At 30.2% G+C, this 20,277-nt stretch overlaps 1 protein-coding gene and 2 pseudogenes across 7 annotated transcripts; 1 reads left to right on the top strand and 2 right to left on the bottom strand.

The window, feature by feature from the left end:
• Positions 1–4,414: 4,414 nt before the first annotated feature.
• On the bottom strand, positions 4,415–7,407 carry LOC149061926 (uncharacterized). Of its 7 annotated transcripts, none has more exons than XR_016189689.1 (6): positions 7,175–7,407; positions 6,529–6,627; positions 6,242–6,458; positions 5,894–6,159; positions 5,536–5,732; positions 4,415–4,619 (listed from the first exon to the last, which is right to left on the bottom strand). XR_016189689.1 is itself a non-coding variant. In XM_089217178.1 (5 exons), the coding sequence occupies exons 4-5, from the start codon at positions 6,145–6,147 to the stop codon at positions 5,597–5,599; spliced, it is 390 nt and encodes a 129-aa protein (XP_089073304.1). In that variant the 5' UTR covers positions 6,148–6,159; positions 6,242–6,458; positions 6,529–6,627; positions 7,175–7,406; the 3' UTR covers positions 5,524–5,596. The 7 variants fall into 7 exon arrangements, 1 of the variants encoding a protein (XP_089073304.1); XR_016189691.1 differs by having other exon boundaries at positions 5,496–5,732; positions 6,235–6,458; positions 7,175–7,406; XR_016189692.1 differs by having other exon boundaries at positions 5,496–5,732; positions 5,894–6,156; positions 6,235–6,458; positions 7,175–7,406.
• A 3,189-nt stretch (positions 7,408–10,596) lies between these two features.
• Positions 10,597–12,690, bottom strand: LOC149061925 (uncharacterized; annotated as a pseudogene).
• A 4,124-nt stretch (positions 12,691–16,814) lies between these two features.
• LOC149061924 (uncharacterized) lies at positions 16,815–20,029 on the top strand (annotated as a pseudogene).
• The last annotated feature ends 248 nt before the right edge of the window (positions 20,030–20,277 follow it).

Raw genomic sequence — 20,277 nt, 5'->3', positions numbered from 1 at the left:
AGGGAAAAAATATCAATTTACCATTATTAAATTTGAAAAATTACAAAATATTTAATACATATAGGCTATAATTAACTTTGCAATAATTTACAAATTATTAAAAATCATCTTAATTGTTAAGACTTTTTCCAGTGTTGTTTTTATAATAATATTATTTTCTACTCTACTAACAAATTGATAATGACAAATTAACTAAACAAGATTATAAATAGAAAATCTGTACATTTTTCTTTAGTGCATTTTACTGTTTTATATAATTTAAAAAAAACTTTTAAAATGCCTGGAATGAATTGTGCTGTTGCTGTGTGTAAAAATAATAAATTTAAATCAATAAAAGAAGGCAAAGATATATCATTTTTTACATTCCCCAAAGATGGAAGAAGAAAAACGTGGGTACTTAAATGTAAAAGAGCCGATAAATTTAATCCAGATACTTCCTTTGTATGCTCAGAACATTTTACTAAGGAAGATTTTGAATTAAATTATAAAGTACAATTGGTTGGTGGACCAACCAAGAAAAAACTTAAAAATTGTGGTAAGTCAAAAGCAATATTGATTATATTGGCCATTGAGATTCATAAATCATGCAGTTATTAAAAATATGAATTTTAGATCTTTGAAATATTATACTTAAAGACAAGGGTTAACGTGGAGGGGGCGCAGGGGGAATCAGCCCCCCTACCTCCGACGGTGGGTAAAAAGCTTCCTCTTCAAAAAATTAGGATTGACATTATTCAGGGCTAACAATCACTGTTAACGCTTAAAACTGTATGGAGACATTAGTCCCTTCTGGAATTTTTTTCCCACTTTAAGCCCCGTTAAAGGCCATATTTTCTTAAGGCTTTTTTTACTACTTAAAAATAGTTGTTGCCTGTAGAGATACTAACTAATATATTTTAAATACCAACCTCCTTTTTTTTCTGTAAATAATTTAATATAATATACATTTTCTGAAAATTTTGAAGTAGCAAAATCAAAACTTAAATGAGTAGTTCTTAACTCAATTAACTTACTAAATTCTAAAAACCAGAATTTGAATAAATTTGTCATAAAAGAATATTGGTAATCGTTACATATATACTGTATTATATTATATTTGTTTGAACAATAAATTCAATATTTTAGTAAAAATAAATGTTTACATAAGATTTATAAGAAAAGTACATTGTTCAAAATATTGAAATATAAGTATTTCTAAACATTTTTACGTTTGAAATTTATAATATATTTTTATTATTATTAATTTGAACTTTAATTATACAAAGTATACAGTGGCGCCGAACCCATGTATTAGGTGTGGCAGTCGCCACACCTTTTTAAGGGGGTGGGTGGTCCGAGGACTGGGAACTTTAAAGTTAAAACTTTAGTTCTGTGATAGAAAACCAGTCTTGGAACAGTAGAAGAGTAGTCATTGTATAGTTATCAAGATAGAGCAAAGAGTTTTCCTTCATGTAACACATAGGCTGTTAGTATTAGCATTTAGCATATCAGCTGTATCTAATGGTATTGTACATTTTGTACCTTAGGTAATTGTAATTTGTGGCATTTATATATGAGAAATTGAGAACTGAGAACTAATTAATGATATTAAGAGTTAACTGTAAGCACCAGCTAAGCCAAGGGGTCGCCAACCTTTTCAATTACGTTGTTAGCTACATTCGAAATTCCAAGTCTTTGGTTATCATCTAGGTCTAAGTCTCTAAGAGATTTGTTTGATGAGCAGAAAAAAAAAGTTGTAAAATCAATAAATTCATCACTCCGCCGTTCAGAATCTAAAAAGTCTTAAAAATAAAAATATAAAATTATTAAATATTCCAATTATCGCAATTGCCAATAATGGGAAATACTAAATAGTAAATACCTAGAATATAATATACCAATTCGCATTATCCGATAATATTTTTATGCGATCGACTGATAAATGATAATAGTTAACTGCTGGAAAGATAAAAATAGAAAATAGTTATTATTTGTTAACAATAAAACTGACTGCAGCGCGCGCGTATGTGTGTTATACATCGGTATTATTTTTCATTTGTTAATACTTGAGTGCAAGTTTATTCGAGTCTCGAGTGTTTATTAATTATTTTTAATTATTATATACTATTATAATACATTAACATTATTGTTGTTATAATGAAGTGCATATATTGTGGACGTCAACGCGATTTGAAAAAAATGAATACATACAATTGGAATCGACATCTTATGTCTCATCTAGCTATTGTAAAAGAGCATAATTCATCAGCTACTTACGTTTGGTGTTGGGCGCACAAATTTAATTTGGTTATAGTCGATGCTGTAAGTTCCTGTTCACAAGCTAGAGACTTATTTGGTACATTGGAAACACTTTATGATTATATAGGCAGTAGTAAGAAGCGAGTAGAACTTTACTCGGCATCCCAAAGAAAAATATATCCTGGAAAGCCACTGCGAAGACTAAAAAGAGTAGATACTACCCGATGGACATCACACTCAGCTGCTCTTTGTACGGTTTTCGACACATATGATTCAATCATTGATACATTAGAGGAATTACAACACGATTCTGATCGTATATCGAGTGTCAAAGCTAGTAGCTTGATAAATTATTTATTGTCCGAGCGTTTTATACTAACTGGTTTTATTTTTAAGCAAATTTTTGAATTAACTAGCCCTTTAACTAAATTTTTGCAAGGTGTTAATATCGATTTGCTGGGTGCTAGTGAATATGTAAAATTGATATTAGAAAAAATTCATACATTCAGAAGTGAGCACCAATTTAAAAAATTGGTAGAAGATAAAAATACATTTATAGCGTCTAAAGCGAATGAATTATCATTTACTCCATTGTCATTAAACAGGATAAGAAAAAAAAAAAATAATGCCAGGAGAAAATATAGCAGATGAACAAATCAGTTGTCCAATCAAAAATTTTCAAGTTAATACTTACTATACAATAATTGATATTGTAAGTACACAGATAGTAGAGCGATTCAGTGATCAATCTACTCCACTTTATAAAGATATTTCACTTTTTCAAGAAAAAAGATTAAAAGAAGTAGCAGAGCAGTCAAATTTACCCAATGATGCTTTTGATGGGTTTGAAATGGTCTATGGGAAATTTGTAAAAGCTGATGATTTAAGACGTGAATACAAACAATTTTCAGATTCATATTTTATGTTTAAAAAAATAATGATACTACCAGAAAAAATTCACAAAACAGATGATATAGACGAAGAAATAGAAACAAGTGATAATACTGAAAGTGATATTGATCCAGAAGATCTAGACTTAGCAACAAACCAAGGAAATATTTCGACGGTTTTTAAGGTGTGTCACCAAAATGATTTAAAAGAAGTGTTTCCATCAATTTATATTGCATTATGTATATGTTTAACTTTACCGGTTTCAAGTTCTTCTCCTGAAAGAGCCTTTTCTAAATTGAAGCTAATCAAAAGTAGATTGAGAAGTACTATGGGAGAAGATCGATTAGAATCACTTATGCTTATATCATGTGAAAAAGATATTAACATTGATAATGAAGAGGTAATAAAAACCCTTACAACGTATAGTACTGTTCTTAAAAATCTATTATAAAAGACAATTATTTAACGGTTTTTTTTTTTTTAAATTTTATAATGTATATATTAATTATATTTTATTATTACACTTTTGTTAAATTATATAATTAATTGTTATTTGTACCAATATAATCTTTTTTTGCAAATATAAAATGTATGAATGTTGATTATAAAATAAAAATTGATTGCTGTAAAAGGGGGGGGGGGTAGCCCCCACTTTTTGGGTGTACATTTATAAAGGGGTAGCCTACTGAAATAATGCAAAAATAAAGTAAATAATATATGGGTTATATATTTATTTATTAAAATTATATTTTCTAAGTTAAAAAATCTGTAGTGTCTTTGGGGGGGGGGGGGCTTAGCCCCCCACGACTTAGGTTTCAAAGCGCTTAGGTAGGTGGGTGGGTATAAATTAATGTCCATTGCCACACCTAAAAAAAATTAGTTCGGCGCCACTGAAAGTATAACAAACACTTGACAAATGAAATAACTCCTGTTCTAATCTATATTTTTTATTATGAATTAATTTGAAAAGTAATACTTAACTTTTTCAAAATACACTTTTTAGGAATTTTCAGTTAATCTGAAATTCTTTTCATACATTGAACTAGCATATTTTTTTTATTTTTCATTTGTTAGGCCATTCTGTATATTTTGTTACATCGGTATTTAACTTTATTTCCAGCAATACCGTCTCTAAATTTAAGTATAAAAGAAGGAATAATATTATCTTCTCAAAATATAACATCTTTAAGTTCACGTTCTTTGCGTTTAAAAAAAAAAGACCACAATGAGCTAATAACTTTGTTAAGTGAAGAAAGGTCGTCTGATCAACAGCTACTTTGTCACATTAGTTTTAATATTAATAACTTTATTTAAAACATAAAATATACCTATTACAATATATCAAATAACTGTAGGATGTGACAAATGAAAATGTAATACAAGCTGATATAAGTGTTACTGAAAACCTAAATAATCATCAGCTTGAAAACAATTTAAATGAACGTTTGCCATCTGTAGAGCTTGAACATGCCAAAAAACAAATTGAAGATCTAAAAAATAAATTGAATGACATGACTACAAATTACAAACAATCAAAAAATGAAAACAAAATATTAGTTAAATCATTAAACAATTATAAAAAACAAAAAACAGAGGAAGATGTCAGATCTTTGGTATCAAATGTTTTGACTAAAAATCAATTGGACTTGATACTTAAAAAAAAAAAAAAGGTTATATGGTCTACTGATGAAATTTCTAAATCTTTTGCATTGAGGTGTTTAAGTCAACGTGCCTACTTATATGTTCGTAACTCACTAAATTATCCTTTGCCTGGTTTATCTTCATTACGTAGATGGGCCTCCAAAATAAATATGAAACAAGGAATTCTTAAAGATATTATTAAAGTTATGAGTATTTCAAGCAATAATTCATCTCCTATAGAAAAACTTGTAGTATTACAATTTGATGAAGTTAAAGTGGCAAACCAATATGAATATGACAAAGCAAATGATGTGGTTATGGGACCATATAATCAAATGCAAATAGTTTTAGCCCGTGGACTTGTTGCTAAATGGAAGCAGCCAGTATTTGTAGATTTTGATAAAAAAATGACTGATGAGATATTAAGGAATATAATTAGCGAGCTCCATGCTGTAGGATACACCGTAGTAGCATGTGTATGTGACTGTGGAGGTGGAAATATGGGCTTATGGAAAAAATTAAATATAAATGTTGATAATACTGCCTTTCCACATCCAAACACTGGGGATCCAATATTTATGTTTGCTGATGCTCCACATTTATTAAAACTAATTAGGAATTGGTTCATTGATACTGGATTTATAATGGACGATGGAAATATTGTGACAAAAACACCAATTGAAGAATTATTAAAAATAACTGAATCAGAAATTTCATCTTGTTACCATTTGACAAAAAACCATTTAGACTGTGTAAAAACTCAACGTCAAAATGTATTGCTTGCTGCACAATTGATGTCACATTCTACTGGAACAGCATTGAAACATTATTTACCAGGGACAGATAAAAATATGGCTGTTAATACTGGAGATTTCATATTGCTAATAAACAAGTGGTTTGATGTAATGAACTCATCTAATGTATGTGCAGCAATTCCAACAAAAAGGCCATTTGGTTTACACCTGGAAGAACAAAAAAAAATATTACAAAAAGTTATAGAAGTATTTTCAAATATGAGAGTCATGTCAAAATCTAAAGTAAATGCAAATCAAACTAACGATGAGTATACTTTAAAAAAAAAAGGTATGGAAATATTTCAAAAAGGTGTCATTATAAATAGTACCTCATTGCAAAACCTTTATGAATATCTTCATCAAAAGTACAATCTAGAATATATCCTAACTCGACGGTTGAATCAGGATGCTTTGGAAAATTTCTTTTCACAGTTAAGAACTCGTGGTGGATTAAATGATCATCCAACACCATTAAATGCGCTATACAGAATTCGAATGATGATATTAGGAAAGACACCCGGCATTGTAGTATCTCGTTTAAACACTGTAGACAATGAACCAGATGAGTTTCTGATGGCCTCATTAATGAAAACTGCTAAGGTAATAATAAAAATAATTAGTTAATATAATATATGATGATAATCTGTACCTATTTAAAATACAAAATTACAAATTACTATTTTGTTTTTTAGGTTCAAGTGTCAATAGATGATCCACAACAGTTTTTACAAGACAATACTGATTATAATAGAGTAGCAGAAGTTCAAAATATTAAAGAAATATTTCATTCGCCAACATCTAAATCTGCTTCATTGGTTCAAGATAATAGAACTGTTAATCCTCAAACTAATATTGCTGAAGAAGATGGTTTTAAATATGTAGCTGGGTGGATAGCTAGAAAGTTTAAAAATGAATTTCCCGAATTAGGTTCAATAACAAAAGCTAATGAAGAACATAAATATACTCTTCCTAGTTGGTTAGATCATTTGTCATTTGGAGGCCTGACTACTCCTTCTGATGAATGGATGCAAGTGGTAAAATTGATCGAAACTGAATTTAATATCTATAATGAAAAAAAACAGTTAAACGATAGGCCAAATATTTCTAAAATACTAACAGATAAAATAATGAAAAAACAAACTGCATTTCCCGAAAAAATAATAAAAGCATACATTTTACAAAGGATTTTTATACGTATTAAATATTTAAATTTAAAAATAAAAGAAGTTCAATTTAATAAATTAATGAAAAGAAAAAATTATAATAGAGATATTGAAGGATATAAAAATTGTAAAAAAATGAAAAAAATAATTACTTAACTATAATATATATATGATATTCAGCCGTGTAAGTAGACCATGCAATTATAAGTTACCCATATTATGCTACTTTATTATTTGACAAGATTTGTATATAAAATTCATTAATATTTGTTTATGTTTTATTAGGTTAAAAACATTTTTATTTAATATTCATGTCTTACAACATCAAAAATGTAATTTTAATGCTTATAAATAATACTTTAAAAAATTGGGTACTGCAGTAGTTGGCTAATATTTGTAAGAATTGATTAATTTTTATGTTTTAATATAAAGTACATTTTTACTTACCAATATTCAATTTCATATTAGCTGTATTAATATTATACTGCACACACAGATATATATGGTATTCAGAAAATTAATGAAAAAGCAATAAAAAAAATCTAATAATTTATGGAGTTAACAACTTGATGCAAATTTAATTTAAAAGTTTTGTTATTTATTTGTACCTACTGTAGTTTTGTTTCAATTTTTGGTTTTAAACTGATTTTTCTGTTCAAAACAAACAGTGTTTGAGTTTTAAACAGAACATTTAAAAAAAAAAAATACAATATTCACTTTAGATACAGTTAACAAAATGTTTAAAACAAAATAGGTATGTTTTAAATTTATGTATTAAACATTTTTAAAATAAATTATTTATAAGATAGGTAGTGTTTTAAACATAACAACTATAACAAATTAACAACTAACATAAGTAACAAGTAACAACTAAAAACCTCGAGTTTTATATACTTTTATATGATCGAGGATATAAGATAAAAAGATGTGTACTATTTTGACGTCACACGCAATTCAACCAATCACAACATATTATAAGCCCAATAAGCGAACCTTCTATTTATATTAACCTTGGGTAGTGCCCATCACTAATTGTGCATTTGACAGTTGTAAAATTTCGAAGTGCTTATCAGTTATTGATAAGATATGTTGATAATAGGAATTGGTGCGCATGCGCATGCGCGTACGTAACTTGGAACTAGCTGCAGTGATCCGCTCGTGCACTTTCACCGTGTGTACAGGTACATGCTATCACTATCGCACTATCGTCTATAAAAAAAAAATACAAAATGTACTATCGTCTATCGTCTATCACTATTACTGCTAATGTGTGTGAACAGGCAGTGATGGTGATAGCAAACTATGATATACTTTCACGACAGCAACTATCGCGTTTTACTATCATCGTGCGACCGCAGCTTTATGCACTTCTACTATCGTCCTATAGTTCGTCTTGTGGGTGTTCGAGTATTTTACTTGGCAAATACTAATATTAGTAGGTACCTAGGTATACACACGTTATCAAAAATATGTTTTAAAATACTGTGTCAACATTGTATACACTTTGGTAAAAGACTGTTAGTGATGATTTCACGTGAAGTGAGCCGAACCAAACGACCAGCACGGATAAAACTATGTTTCATGGACGTAACGTACGTACTAGATCCACAAGCAAATAGTAGTTTGTAAGTAGCAAAAGCAATGTAATTCGATTTACCACCACCGGTAAATTTAAATATTGCTAAATTAATTTTTATACATTTTAACTTTAACTCAAACACAAATAATAAAACAACGACGGGTGTGTTTTACGGTGACAACGTTCATATAAAATGTGATATTTCAACACCATTAACATAATTTATTACGCCGACAGCAGAACGCATATAATATTGCTGCGGCGGGGACGTGTCGAACAGTGGCTGATGTCTCTGTACAATTATTGACAGCGGTAGCGTCGTAGCTACAATGCGAATATCGTTTTCAGTCCATATTATAGTAGCTCGTGATATGCACTGACCACACGCATTTGTTTAGGATATGGAAAACGGCTTGTGTACACAACGCAGCTCGACTTCCTGCAAATCAATGTTAAAATCGCACATTGCGTCGCCTGAACACAGCAGAATTATGGATTAACAAAATAAATATGGATACGTCATGAACGTAACGGAGTGTCGTCTGTACACGTGGTTTCACCAGCGCCAATACGGCTCACGACGGCGAGGAAACGCAACAGCGTGTAGAGTTCAGGTGCCAGGAAAAGACCGAGAGCCGGCGGCACAGCCACGGGCAACTGCGAATCCCCGCCGGTAGACGCCAGACGGCTCATGCTGGAAGTGACAGAGTGGGAGTACACCACCGTCGAGAACATTCTACTCTAGTGGCGCTACCTAGAGGATTTTCGAGGAAGCTTGGGTGGCGCGAAAATTCTCACTTATTCGAATAACAATCGATCTAAATCTTTTGTTGTGTAAATGATGAGTTGAATTAGAAATAATTTAAAGTTACAGGTTTTGAATTCTGTTTATCGTTTTTCCAAATCAATCTATAATTCATTAAATTTCTAGCAAAATATAGCGTGCTATTACTGATATTTTTATACTGCACTATAATCAAAAACATATCTATGATTCCTTAATTTCCCTTGCAGTAGAAAAACTTATGTACCTACCACGCTACACATTTATTTTTGTAACATACCTATTGAAGTTTATTTTCAGTGATTATATAAAACTATGTAATATGTAAAATTGTTACAAATGTTGAATGATTATCTAAAATGAGTCAATAGTAAAAAAATGAATCAAGACATTAAAAACAATATTTATGCTTTAGAATGGGATTTTTTTTATATATACTCTCGTACACTTATATTTTGTAAAAATAAAAACTTATTTAATTATGCGATCTCATGTAGGTATGTAAAAAATAATTTATTAATTTTCGATATTATGTTTCATCTTCAGGTTTTGAGTAAAAAAAATACTAACTAACTATGAAATAAAATGCTAAAATCATGAACACATATAAATTTAAATAGGTAGTTATTATAAAATTAATTTAACTCGGTATTAATATTGATCACGAGTACATTGATTATACAATTTCTTATATTTAGGTACAATGGATTTGAATTTTCTGCGAGTGATGGGCAGTAGGTATTGTGACAAATTAACTAAAGTTTAAAAGCGTAGCCATACATAAATCTGTGAATGAACACTAAACTCATTCACATTTTTTTTTTTTTTATTAAGTAATAACTAGATATATTAAATTTAAACATCCAGCAATAAAAACCTTGTAAAATTGTATAAACGTATTTGTTCTAATGGTATATTATACATATGTGTTACTAAATATTCAACATAATATACATTTTGGGTAGGTACCTAATTTTCGAATGTTAATTGTTTTCATTTTTATATTTGGGTCTTATATAACGATCTTGGGTAAAAGAAATTCAGCAGTTTAGGAGGGGACAATATACTCCGATTTGTTCTAATTTTGTAAATAAAATCTGGTGGTTCACTTTATCAAAAGCTATGGCAAAATCAGTGTAGATAACTTCAACACTATTACAAGTCTTAAGGGCATCAGATAAGACATTTTGGAAGATGAGCAAATTAGTAATAGTACTCTTATTACGCCGGAAACCATACTGGTCATCAACGATAACATTTGCTAGAATAGGTATGATTTTTGCAGCAATAATAGATTCGAATACCTTGGGTATAATAGAAGGTAGTGAGATTGGTCGGTAATTGGCGATATTAGACAGGTCTGATGATAATTTTGGTACAGGGCGAATAATACTAGTTTTCCATGCATCGGGAAAAATACCAGAAGATAGCGATAGGTTAAACAGATATAATAAGGGAGTAGAAAAAGCATAAGTACAGTTCTTGAAAAATATACTTGGAATTAAATCAGGTCCTGGGCATGAGCTAGAAGTAAGTGAGATAAGTGAATTAAAAATATCAAGTAAGTGTATTGTATAAGAGTGCAAAGGAGATAGGAGTACCTACATTAGGTTGATTAAACTGGTTATTATTTAAATTAATATCATTGTTATTTTCATATACGCTAGAAAAATATTTAGCATTATAGCATTATTTAGCAAAATATTAAGCATTGACAATATCATTCGGTGAATCAAATTTTTCATTACACAAGTACAGCAATTTGGTGAAAAATTGGATTTGCGTTTATTATTTATGAATTTTCAAAAAATTTTAGGATAGACATTTAAGTTTTTTTGTAAATTATTAATGTAAAGGTAATAGTCAATAGTCTGCTTTTGAGTAGAACTTACACTTGGTACGAAGTTCTAAAAAAAGATATGTGGTCACTCACCAAACCGGTACTCTTATAAACTTTATGAGCAATTTTTTTTTTTAAATTAGAGCCTTTAAATTTTTTGAAAACCAAATAGGGTAGTTTGAATGACGTTTAATAATTTTAGGAACAAATATATCAATAATTTCATAAATAATACAATAAAAAATATTTACAGCCTCGTTTATAGTTAAGTTTTTAAACAGATTACACCACTTACCGAGCTTAAGGTGAAATTAATATCAAAGTAGTTACAATTATAAAAATTATAAGTACATAAATTATAATCAATAGGATTCATTATGGTAATAGGGAAATAAATAAGTAAGCCTGGATGATAGCTATCACAAGGATCTATTAACTGATAAGTTATTTGCATCAGATAAAATTAAATCTAAAATTGAATCATTGTTATTTAGTATATGGTTAAATTTAAAAATTTAAAAAAGATAATCTAGACAAAAATTCCGACTTTGTTAAAGTTAAGTTGGATAAGTTAGGGAAAAAACCTATAGAGCTAGGAAGCCAAGTTAATTTTGAAAAATTGTAGTCACCGACCATTATTATATTTTTTACATATGGTAAACTAGATAGTAGGTTACTAATGATATTAAAATGAATATTATAATTATCGATATTAGAACGAGGTGGAAAGTAAACATTACTTACTAGAATATAGGAAGTATTAATTTTAATTAGTATAAATAAATGCTCAACAGGACTGGCAGGTACAGATAACATACGAGAATAATATTTATTATTTACAGATAATAGAACACCGCCGCCTCTAGAACAGCTGCTTGTATTTGAGTTACGATCATAGCGATAAGTAGTATAGTTATTAAAACCTAATTCCGATGTAAGAACATTTTGCGATAACCAAGTTTCAGAAAGACTAATAATATCATTATTATTTTTATTTTTTAGAATAACGAAGACATCAGATGGATCTTGCAAGATAATTTTTAACGGGTGAGGTTAAGTAGATTTTCTACCTAGTCTATTGATAGCTGTAGGAGTCATAACAATAGCTAGACTATCGAAAATTGATTTGATTGCAGAAGAGTCATTAGCCAGGGTATTATCATCAGATTCCGGAACATTGAATATAATCATATTACGTGATCTTAACTGTCTGTCGGAAACTTCAGATATTATGTTATTTATTATTATATTATATTATTAATTAATATAATATAATAATATAAAACAAATATAATAACAAATAATTTATTATTATATTTGTTATATTTGTTATCTGTTAAGGTATTCATGGACTCCAATTTAGATAAACGGGTTTTTAATAACGTTACTCTATCTTCAAGTGAGGTAGTACGAACAGCTAGGTCACGTAATTGGTTTGCAACATCATCAATTTTTTTATTGAGTTTACCAAACAATTGTTCATGCTTAGAAAGAGTAGTTTTAATATCACCAACTGCAGCCAGAATGATATCAATTTTAGATGCGTAATCAATGTCCGAAGGAGTGGACAAAGTGGTTTTCTTGATTCCAAGTTTTACAGATTCACAGGTGGTGCATATCCATGAACTGACTCGCCTTTTAAGAGAGTTGCCTGAAAAGCTGGAAAGAGATGTAAAAGCAAGATTCCAACCGTTTAGACATTTAGTACACTTTATAAGGTCAGGTTCGCTCAGCGGACAGTTGCACTTTGTTCACTGCATGTTACAAAATATTAGATAACGGAGCAAACAAAACGGAATACGTCCAAACCGAACAGAGGTCGAATGATAACTGACTTGTTGGTGAGACTAAAGAGTTTAAGGTTGTAGTTGGAGTGCATCAAGGTTTAAAATTGAGTACTTAAATGTTTTCTTCAGTAATAGATTAAATTACAAAAAGTATACAAGGTACCATGGTGCATGTTGTTTGCGAATGATGTAGTGTTGATTGGAGAGAGTCTGGAGGAAGCACTTGAGAGTAAAGGGTTAAAAACTAGTAAAAGTAAAACTGTGAATATTGAGTTTAATTCTCTTCTTGGAAATAGAGTCCAAAGAGTAAATCAGAATATGCATGTAGTGAATATAGTGGGCAAAGTAGTGGACGAAGTTGATAGTTTCAAGTACTTAGGATCCGCATTATAAAAGAATAGTGGTTTTGACAAAGATATTATGCGTAAGATTAAGTGTGGATGGATGAAGTGGATAGAACACATCAGGTGTTTTATGCGATAGAAGAATTCCGATCAGGTTAAAAAGTACATTTTATAAGACAGTAGTAAGGCCAGCGATGATGTATAGATCGGAATGTTGGGTTATAGATAAAACAATGGAGAGGAAAATGAGTGTTGTGGATATGTTTTAAGAAGAGAAAAACCTGAAACAATTTCAGCGACAAAGACATGAGTGTAGATGGAAAACGAGAAAGAGTAAGACCGATAAAGAGATGATTTAAGATTATAGAGTGCGATATGAGAATGACTGGTGTTTGTGAGGAGGATGCTAAGGATCGTAGTAAATGGATATTGTGGACCAGGGTGGCTGACTCCAAATAGATTGGAGAGAAGGCGAAGAAAAAGAAGAAGATTTATCTCAGTCTTTGAGTTTATTATAAAACAATATTAATACGTGTAACAACAAAAGGCATAAAAAGTATATTATAACAAAAAAATATTAGTAAACAACTTTTTGGTAAAATATTTAAAAACCTACTTAATCAACATTAAATTATTTAACCCAGTCTTCGGGTTATATTAGTTTAATATTTAAAATGTGTAAGAATAACATGTATAACAATTATATTAAATAAGAAAAAAAATGCAACATCGTTTTCTAGTAAAATATATTATAAACCTAACTAACAGCATTCAATTTATCTCTATCAACATTTTCATAACTTAACAGTTAAAAAATGTAATTATTGATCTTAATTATTATTCTCAATATCAAAACCTTAAGTCTCATGTAGCCATTAACATCTTCCTCATTTATTGCACTATTTCGCAAAATTTGTATAAAACTCATAAGCATCGGTTGGTATGTATAAGATGCATTATAGATTTTATAAAATCAAGTTTTGCTTTATTTATTTATTTCCCATTAGGCCATAGTTGAGTAACTAGTGTTTCAGATGGAAATATGTTATTTTATGCTCGAACACAACAACGTTTTTCAGTGGTATGCTAAAGGAGGGGGAGGGTCAGGGTATCATATTCCCCCGCTTTGAATTTTTTTGTAGAGAGTTATTGTCTACAATGTAGAATTTAAAATTTAAAATTCAATATTTTGGTCGTAGATTAGATCGCACCCCTGTATTTTTATCAATTCGATATGCACTTGCGTTTTGTTTGTGTCTTCGCATAACACGTTCAATACTGCCAATATGTTTGGTCTAAAAATATACCTATTACCTGTTGTTTTATTTTTCCTGAAATGCAGAGACGGAGCTGATTTTATAACTAATAGTACCTATTATAACATATTTATATTGCATATTATCAGGGCCGGCACAAGGTCAGTGCAACCGGGGCATCTTCACCGCTGGTTATCGTTTGCGCATCACTATTGTTAATTTTAACCTTTTTTGTAAGACATTTGTGCATTGTTCGGTTTTTGGGTTATACATCGTTTGCACATTGACTGTTTAAAAGGTCCTACATCATTTCGCACATCAAAATAATTATTATTCAATAATAGTAATGAAAAAAATAATGTGTACCCCAAGTGCAGATTGTTTTCTAAATTTTGGTCTTAAACTTTGTTCGTCTCTAAATTTACTCACGTAATGTTAAATTTTCGAATATTGCATAATATGTATAAGGTGATAAACTGAGTAAAAATATAATTTTGTAACTTACATTTTCGAGTTTTTGATGAATTTCGACAAAATTTGAACAAAAAAATGTTTATGTATATAAATTATTTTTTAATTTTAAAAATCTTAAATTATTTATCATCTAAATAATATTATACATCATGTCCCTAACACAATTCGTTATACCCTTCTATTTTTTAGAATATTTATGCGCATTTGATGTACGATAATTTGGTACAGGTAAGTAGACGATTCGCAAATGATATACGGCCACATGTGTACAGGGCCCCACACAAATATGGGGCCCCGCGGAAAACACATCATTTCTGAATAAATATTATAATTTAGAAAATATTAAATTATTAATAAGAATATTATATTTTAAACTACTATTGAAATAATAGTTTAGTGATATCCTATAGAACAGTACTTGTGTACTATATTTTTATTAATACTGGTGATTAATTAACATAATAACTTATCAAAATACTTGTAACAATATTATTGTTATTGTATTTATAGTACCTATGCTATTATTGTTGATAACAAATAATTATGGGTATTTTCGTAGTGTCGGCTATATAATATGCATTGATTAACTGAGGAGTATAAATAGACTATGGTGAATGTTGTCATGTTGATAATATTAATTTGGTATCTCATTATTTACTTATGCCTACTGATATTATTGTTTCATTTATGACTAATCTGTAATTTGCGCACACGCATTACAATTGTAGAGACACGTGGATAATATAATATATTTATATATATAATATTCATACAACTGGCAGTCACTATAGGTTAATAACTTTATTATTATTAATATTATGATTTCATTTATTTAGTTTATACAACAATAAATAAATGTATTAGATTTTAAATTATTTAAAAAGTAAACATTCTTATTATATATTTTTATGTAATCTGGAGTGTATTTATGTGTTTATGACACTTAAATATATAATATAATATATAATTATTTAGTTGAATAATTATTATTTTAAATTCTGATTTTTACTTACATTAACTATAATAAAAAACGTATGTTATATAATTAAGGTATTCGTCGACTTCTGAAATCGAATTAGTCTGGGCTAAGATAAAAAATACAGTAACCGAAGCTGCAAGCACCTTTCAAGAGGAAAGCCGAAACCCAAAAAAACATTTGTTTGATAAAGCCTGTCAAGATGCAATAAGTAATCGCAATGCATGCAGACTACAAATGTTACAAGATACAAGTGAGGAAAAGATACAAGCCTATAAAGAAGCAAGAATTTTAGCTAACAGGATAATAAGACGCCAAAAGAGACTAGCAGAAAAGAAAGCGATTGAGGACATTGAAAGTTACAAAACTAATCCTAGACTGTTTTACAAGCAATGTAAGTCGATCAAGGAAGGATTCAAGCACGTAACTGCACTATGTCGGATGGCGATGGGAACCTAGTTACTGGAACACAGGCCATAACTAATCTTTTTAGAGAACACTTTGAACAGCTGCTAAAGAACTCTAAAGAACCGAGCTTAGGCGATAAATACGAACAAATAATATATGACACTGTACAACCGGAGCTGCTGGAGCCAAATTTTGACGAAATCGAGATGATCATCAACTCTCTGAAGAATAATAAGTCGCCGGGAGAAGACAACATTAACGCAGAACTTCTTAAGCTAGCAGGATCACACCTAACAATACAGATACAAAAACTAATTAAAAGTATATGGATCGGTGTACCGTCAATTTATCGTAAACAATTTACCGCGCGACAATTGACCGTAAACAATTGATCGCAAACCAATTTATCGCACGATAATTGATCGCAAGGCCAATATTATTTTTTGTAACTTTATTCGATCGTTAACAATTAAGTCTTATCTAACATTATACTCGTACCCTATTTTATCAGTCCGTATTTTTCCCTATCTATCTATAGAATATAGATCACCATGAAACACTATGAAAATATATCAGTACTGACACAATCGTCAATCGGTATATACTAATAACTTGAGCTGAAAGTACTGTACATAGAATATGGCTTTAGAGTACGTATTAAGCGAAAAAAATAAGTATATGCTTATTTATCAAGGTTTCTTACACGTAAAAGAACGAGAACATGACAATAAAACATACTGGAAATGTTCTGAATACAAAAAAAATCATTGTAAAGGTCGTTTACACGTAGTAGACGACAAAATTACTAAATTTATTGAACATAACAATCACGTTCCAAATGCAGCAAAAATCGAAGCGAAAAAAGTTATTTCAACTTTAAAGAAAAATGCATTACAAACAACTCTCAGCACACATTCAGTTTTAGGAAACGCAGTTATGCAGGTAATTCATATTTTAGTTACATATAGAAATGGAAAAAATAGTTAATTATTCAAATTAAACTAAATTAGGTAACAAGTGCCGTTTCCGCAGAAATGTCGAGTGTTAATACATTGAAAAGGACAATTCAACGTGTACGCCAAAAGGAGGAAGCTGCACCAGCTAATCCAAGTAATTTTGAATTTATTATACCAGATCAATATAGATATAACTCCAATGGTGAATTATTTTTAAAATTCGATAGCGGTCCTACTGAATCACGCATTTTAATATTTACAACTCAACAAAATTTAGATTTTATGAGTGAATGTGATAATTGGTTTTGTGACGGAACATTTTCAGTGGCACCCCCCATTTTTGCTCAGTTATATACTATACACGGGGTATGTTATTCCAACGTTATTCCTAGTGTTTACGTATTACTGCCAGATAAAAAAGAAAAAACTTACCGTCACATGTTTGAAATTTTAAAATCGCTGAAGTCAAATTTAAATCCAAAAAGTATTATGATAGATTATGAAAGAGCAGCTTTAAATGCAATCGAAACGGAGTTTTGTGATACCGAGGTAAAAGGTTGTTTCTTTCATATGTCACAATGCATTTGGCGTCATGTCCAAGAATTGGGCCAACAGACAACTTATCGAAATGATCCGGAATTTTCATTACGAATTCGAATGCTACCAGCATTAGCTTTTATTCCAGAAGCAGATGTAATAAAATGTTATAATGCATTACTAGTTACAAATTATTACACAGATAATGAAGATCTACTGGCGCCGCTGTTGGATTATTTCGAAAATACATGGATAGGAAAATTAGACAGGAGAGGAAAAAGAAAGCCGCCAAAGTATCCAATCACATTATGGAACTGTTTTTCGAGAGTAATCCAAGATTTGGCTACCACAAATAATGCTATAGAAGGGTGGCACAATTGTTTCACATCACTTATAAATAGTATGCATCCTTCAATTTGGAAATTTATAAATGCATTAAAAAAAGAAGAGAGCATTAACAGATTCAAAATCGAACAATATGTTGGGGGCAACGAGCCACCCAAAAAAAAAATTTACCGAGATAGAGCAGCTAAAATAAAAAAAATTTGTACCAATTATAACAATAATACAAATATTGAAGACTATCTTCGTGGCATTGCATACAATTTTCAATTGCAAATTTAATATTTAGTGTTTTTCATTATTATATACCTACCTTCATGATTTATTATAATATTATATTTATTTATTTTTTATGTTCAATTAAATGTACCTACAAATATTATCTATTTATATAAAAAAATATTGCAGATTATAATTTTAAAAGTTAAATTTTTCTCATTTTTATATACTGAACAATATTTTTTAAACATTTTTAATCTAAGACGAAAAATATATTTTTAACCATACATGTAACCAGAGTTGTGCCAAATTTATTAAAATTAAATATATATTCAAAATATTTTTATATTACTGAAAATGTTGTTTTTCGATCAATTGATGTGCGGTAAATTGCAATTGCGATCAATTGGCTTGCGATCAATAATTTGCGGTAAATTGTTTGCGATCAATTGACGTGTATCCATATGGATCAATGAGCAGATTCCCAAAGATCGGAACACAGCGATTGTGTGTCCGGTCTTTAAAAAAGGAAACACAGCTAAGGTAGAAAATTACAGAGGAATTTCATTATTGGATAAAAGCTATAAAGTACTATTCTTTGCGGTCTTAAAACGATTGGAAGGATACGCAGTAGACATAATTGGAGAATACCAATGTGGGTTCACAAGAGGCAAGTCAACTACAGATCATATTTTCACCATCCGACAAATAATGGAGAAGTACTACGAACATGATAAGGATTTGTACATGATCTTTGTAGACTTTAAGCAAGTCTATGATAGTGTCAATAGACAACAACTATGGACAGCGTTGAGAAATTTCGGAATCCCAGAAAAGCTAGTCAAAATGATAGAAATATGTAATTCAAACACATATTGTAAAATCCGGTACCAAGGTGAGTTATCCCCACAATTCGAGGTTCAATCTGGACTAAAACAGGGAGATGCAAAGTCTCCTATATTGTTTAATCTGGCGCTTGAAAAAGTAGTCAGGGATATACCAATAAATTATGAATTGGAGCTGAATGACAAGAATATAATGCTTGCGTACGCGGACGACATCGTTAAACTAGGAGACACTAAAGATGATAAAGTGGAGGCCACAGAGAAATTAATTGAGTCTAGTCACAGAATGAACCTCGTTATCAATGAGAATAAAACTAAATACCTAGTTATGTCTAGACATATGGTAAATACAGCAGCTCTAAAAGTAGGTCCCTATACCTTTGAACAATTGGATGAGTTTAAATATTTGGGAGTCAATATTAACTCAAAAAATAATATGCATAATGAAATTCAGCTAAGAATAAGAAATGCAAATAAAGCGTATTTTGCCATGAGTAAGATGTTCAGCTCCAGATTATTGTCCAAAGCTATAAAAGAGAAATTATACACCTCCTACATCAGACCGATAGTAATGTACGCATGCGAGACATGGTCCACAACACAGGGGGACGAAGAGAAGCTACTCACCTTCGAAAGAAAAGTCTTACGGAAAATTTACGGACCTGTGCGAAATCAAATTGGGGAATATGAGAGACGAAAGAACGATGAACTAGGAAGGCTATATAACAAACCAAATATCTGTTTGTTCTTAAAAGTGAAACAATTAGAGTGGGCTGGCCATGTTTGGCGGGCTTGTGAAAGTGTCATACGGAATGTCCTAATCCGAAACTCAACAAAAAAGCGTCCAAGGGGAAGACCTCGACAGCGGTGGTTAGATAGAGTTAAGAAAGATATTTCAGATACCGACGAGACAAAGCAATGCAATGGACCGGAATATATGGAGAAGTTTGGTTGAAGCGTGCAAAAGGCCTTAATGGGTTGTATAGCATAAAAAAAAAAAATATTATATAATTTATTATTAGGTATAATTCAAGATAATGTATAATCGAGATCGCGATAGATTCAGATCATATGAATCGGGGTGCAAAAAAAGAGAAAAGAAACAAATAAAACAAGATTTTTTAAAAACACAGCTAGGATCATTACTTAAATTTTTAAGTAAAGAAAATGATAAGTTAGACAGTCAAAAGTGATGTAATATTA

The sequence above is a fragment of the Diuraphis noxia genome, unplaced genomic scaffold (genome assembly GCF_037042655.1).
Source record: "Diuraphis noxia isolate RWA-SAM2 unplaced genomic scaffold, SU_Dnox_SAM2 contig0001, whole genome shotgun sequence".
NCBI classification, from domain to species: domain Eukaryota; kingdom Metazoa; phylum Arthropoda; class Insecta; order Hemiptera; family Aphididae; genus Diuraphis; species Diuraphis noxia.
Note: the sequence above shows the minus strand (reverse complement) of the source record. Positions and strands in the feature narration are given on the sequence as shown.

What these genes read in the sequence shown, in the direction of transcription:
- LOC149061926 (XM_089217178.1), bottom strand. Translation starts at nt 6,147, where the DNA reads ATGAGGCCATCAGAAACTCATCTGGTTCATTGTCTACAGTGTTTAAAC. An exon ending in CATAAAGGTTTTGCAATGAG is followed by an intron (nt 5,733 to 5,893) that starts GTACTATTTATA and finishes TTGTTCTTCCAG; the next exon opens with GTGTAAACCAAATGGCCTTT.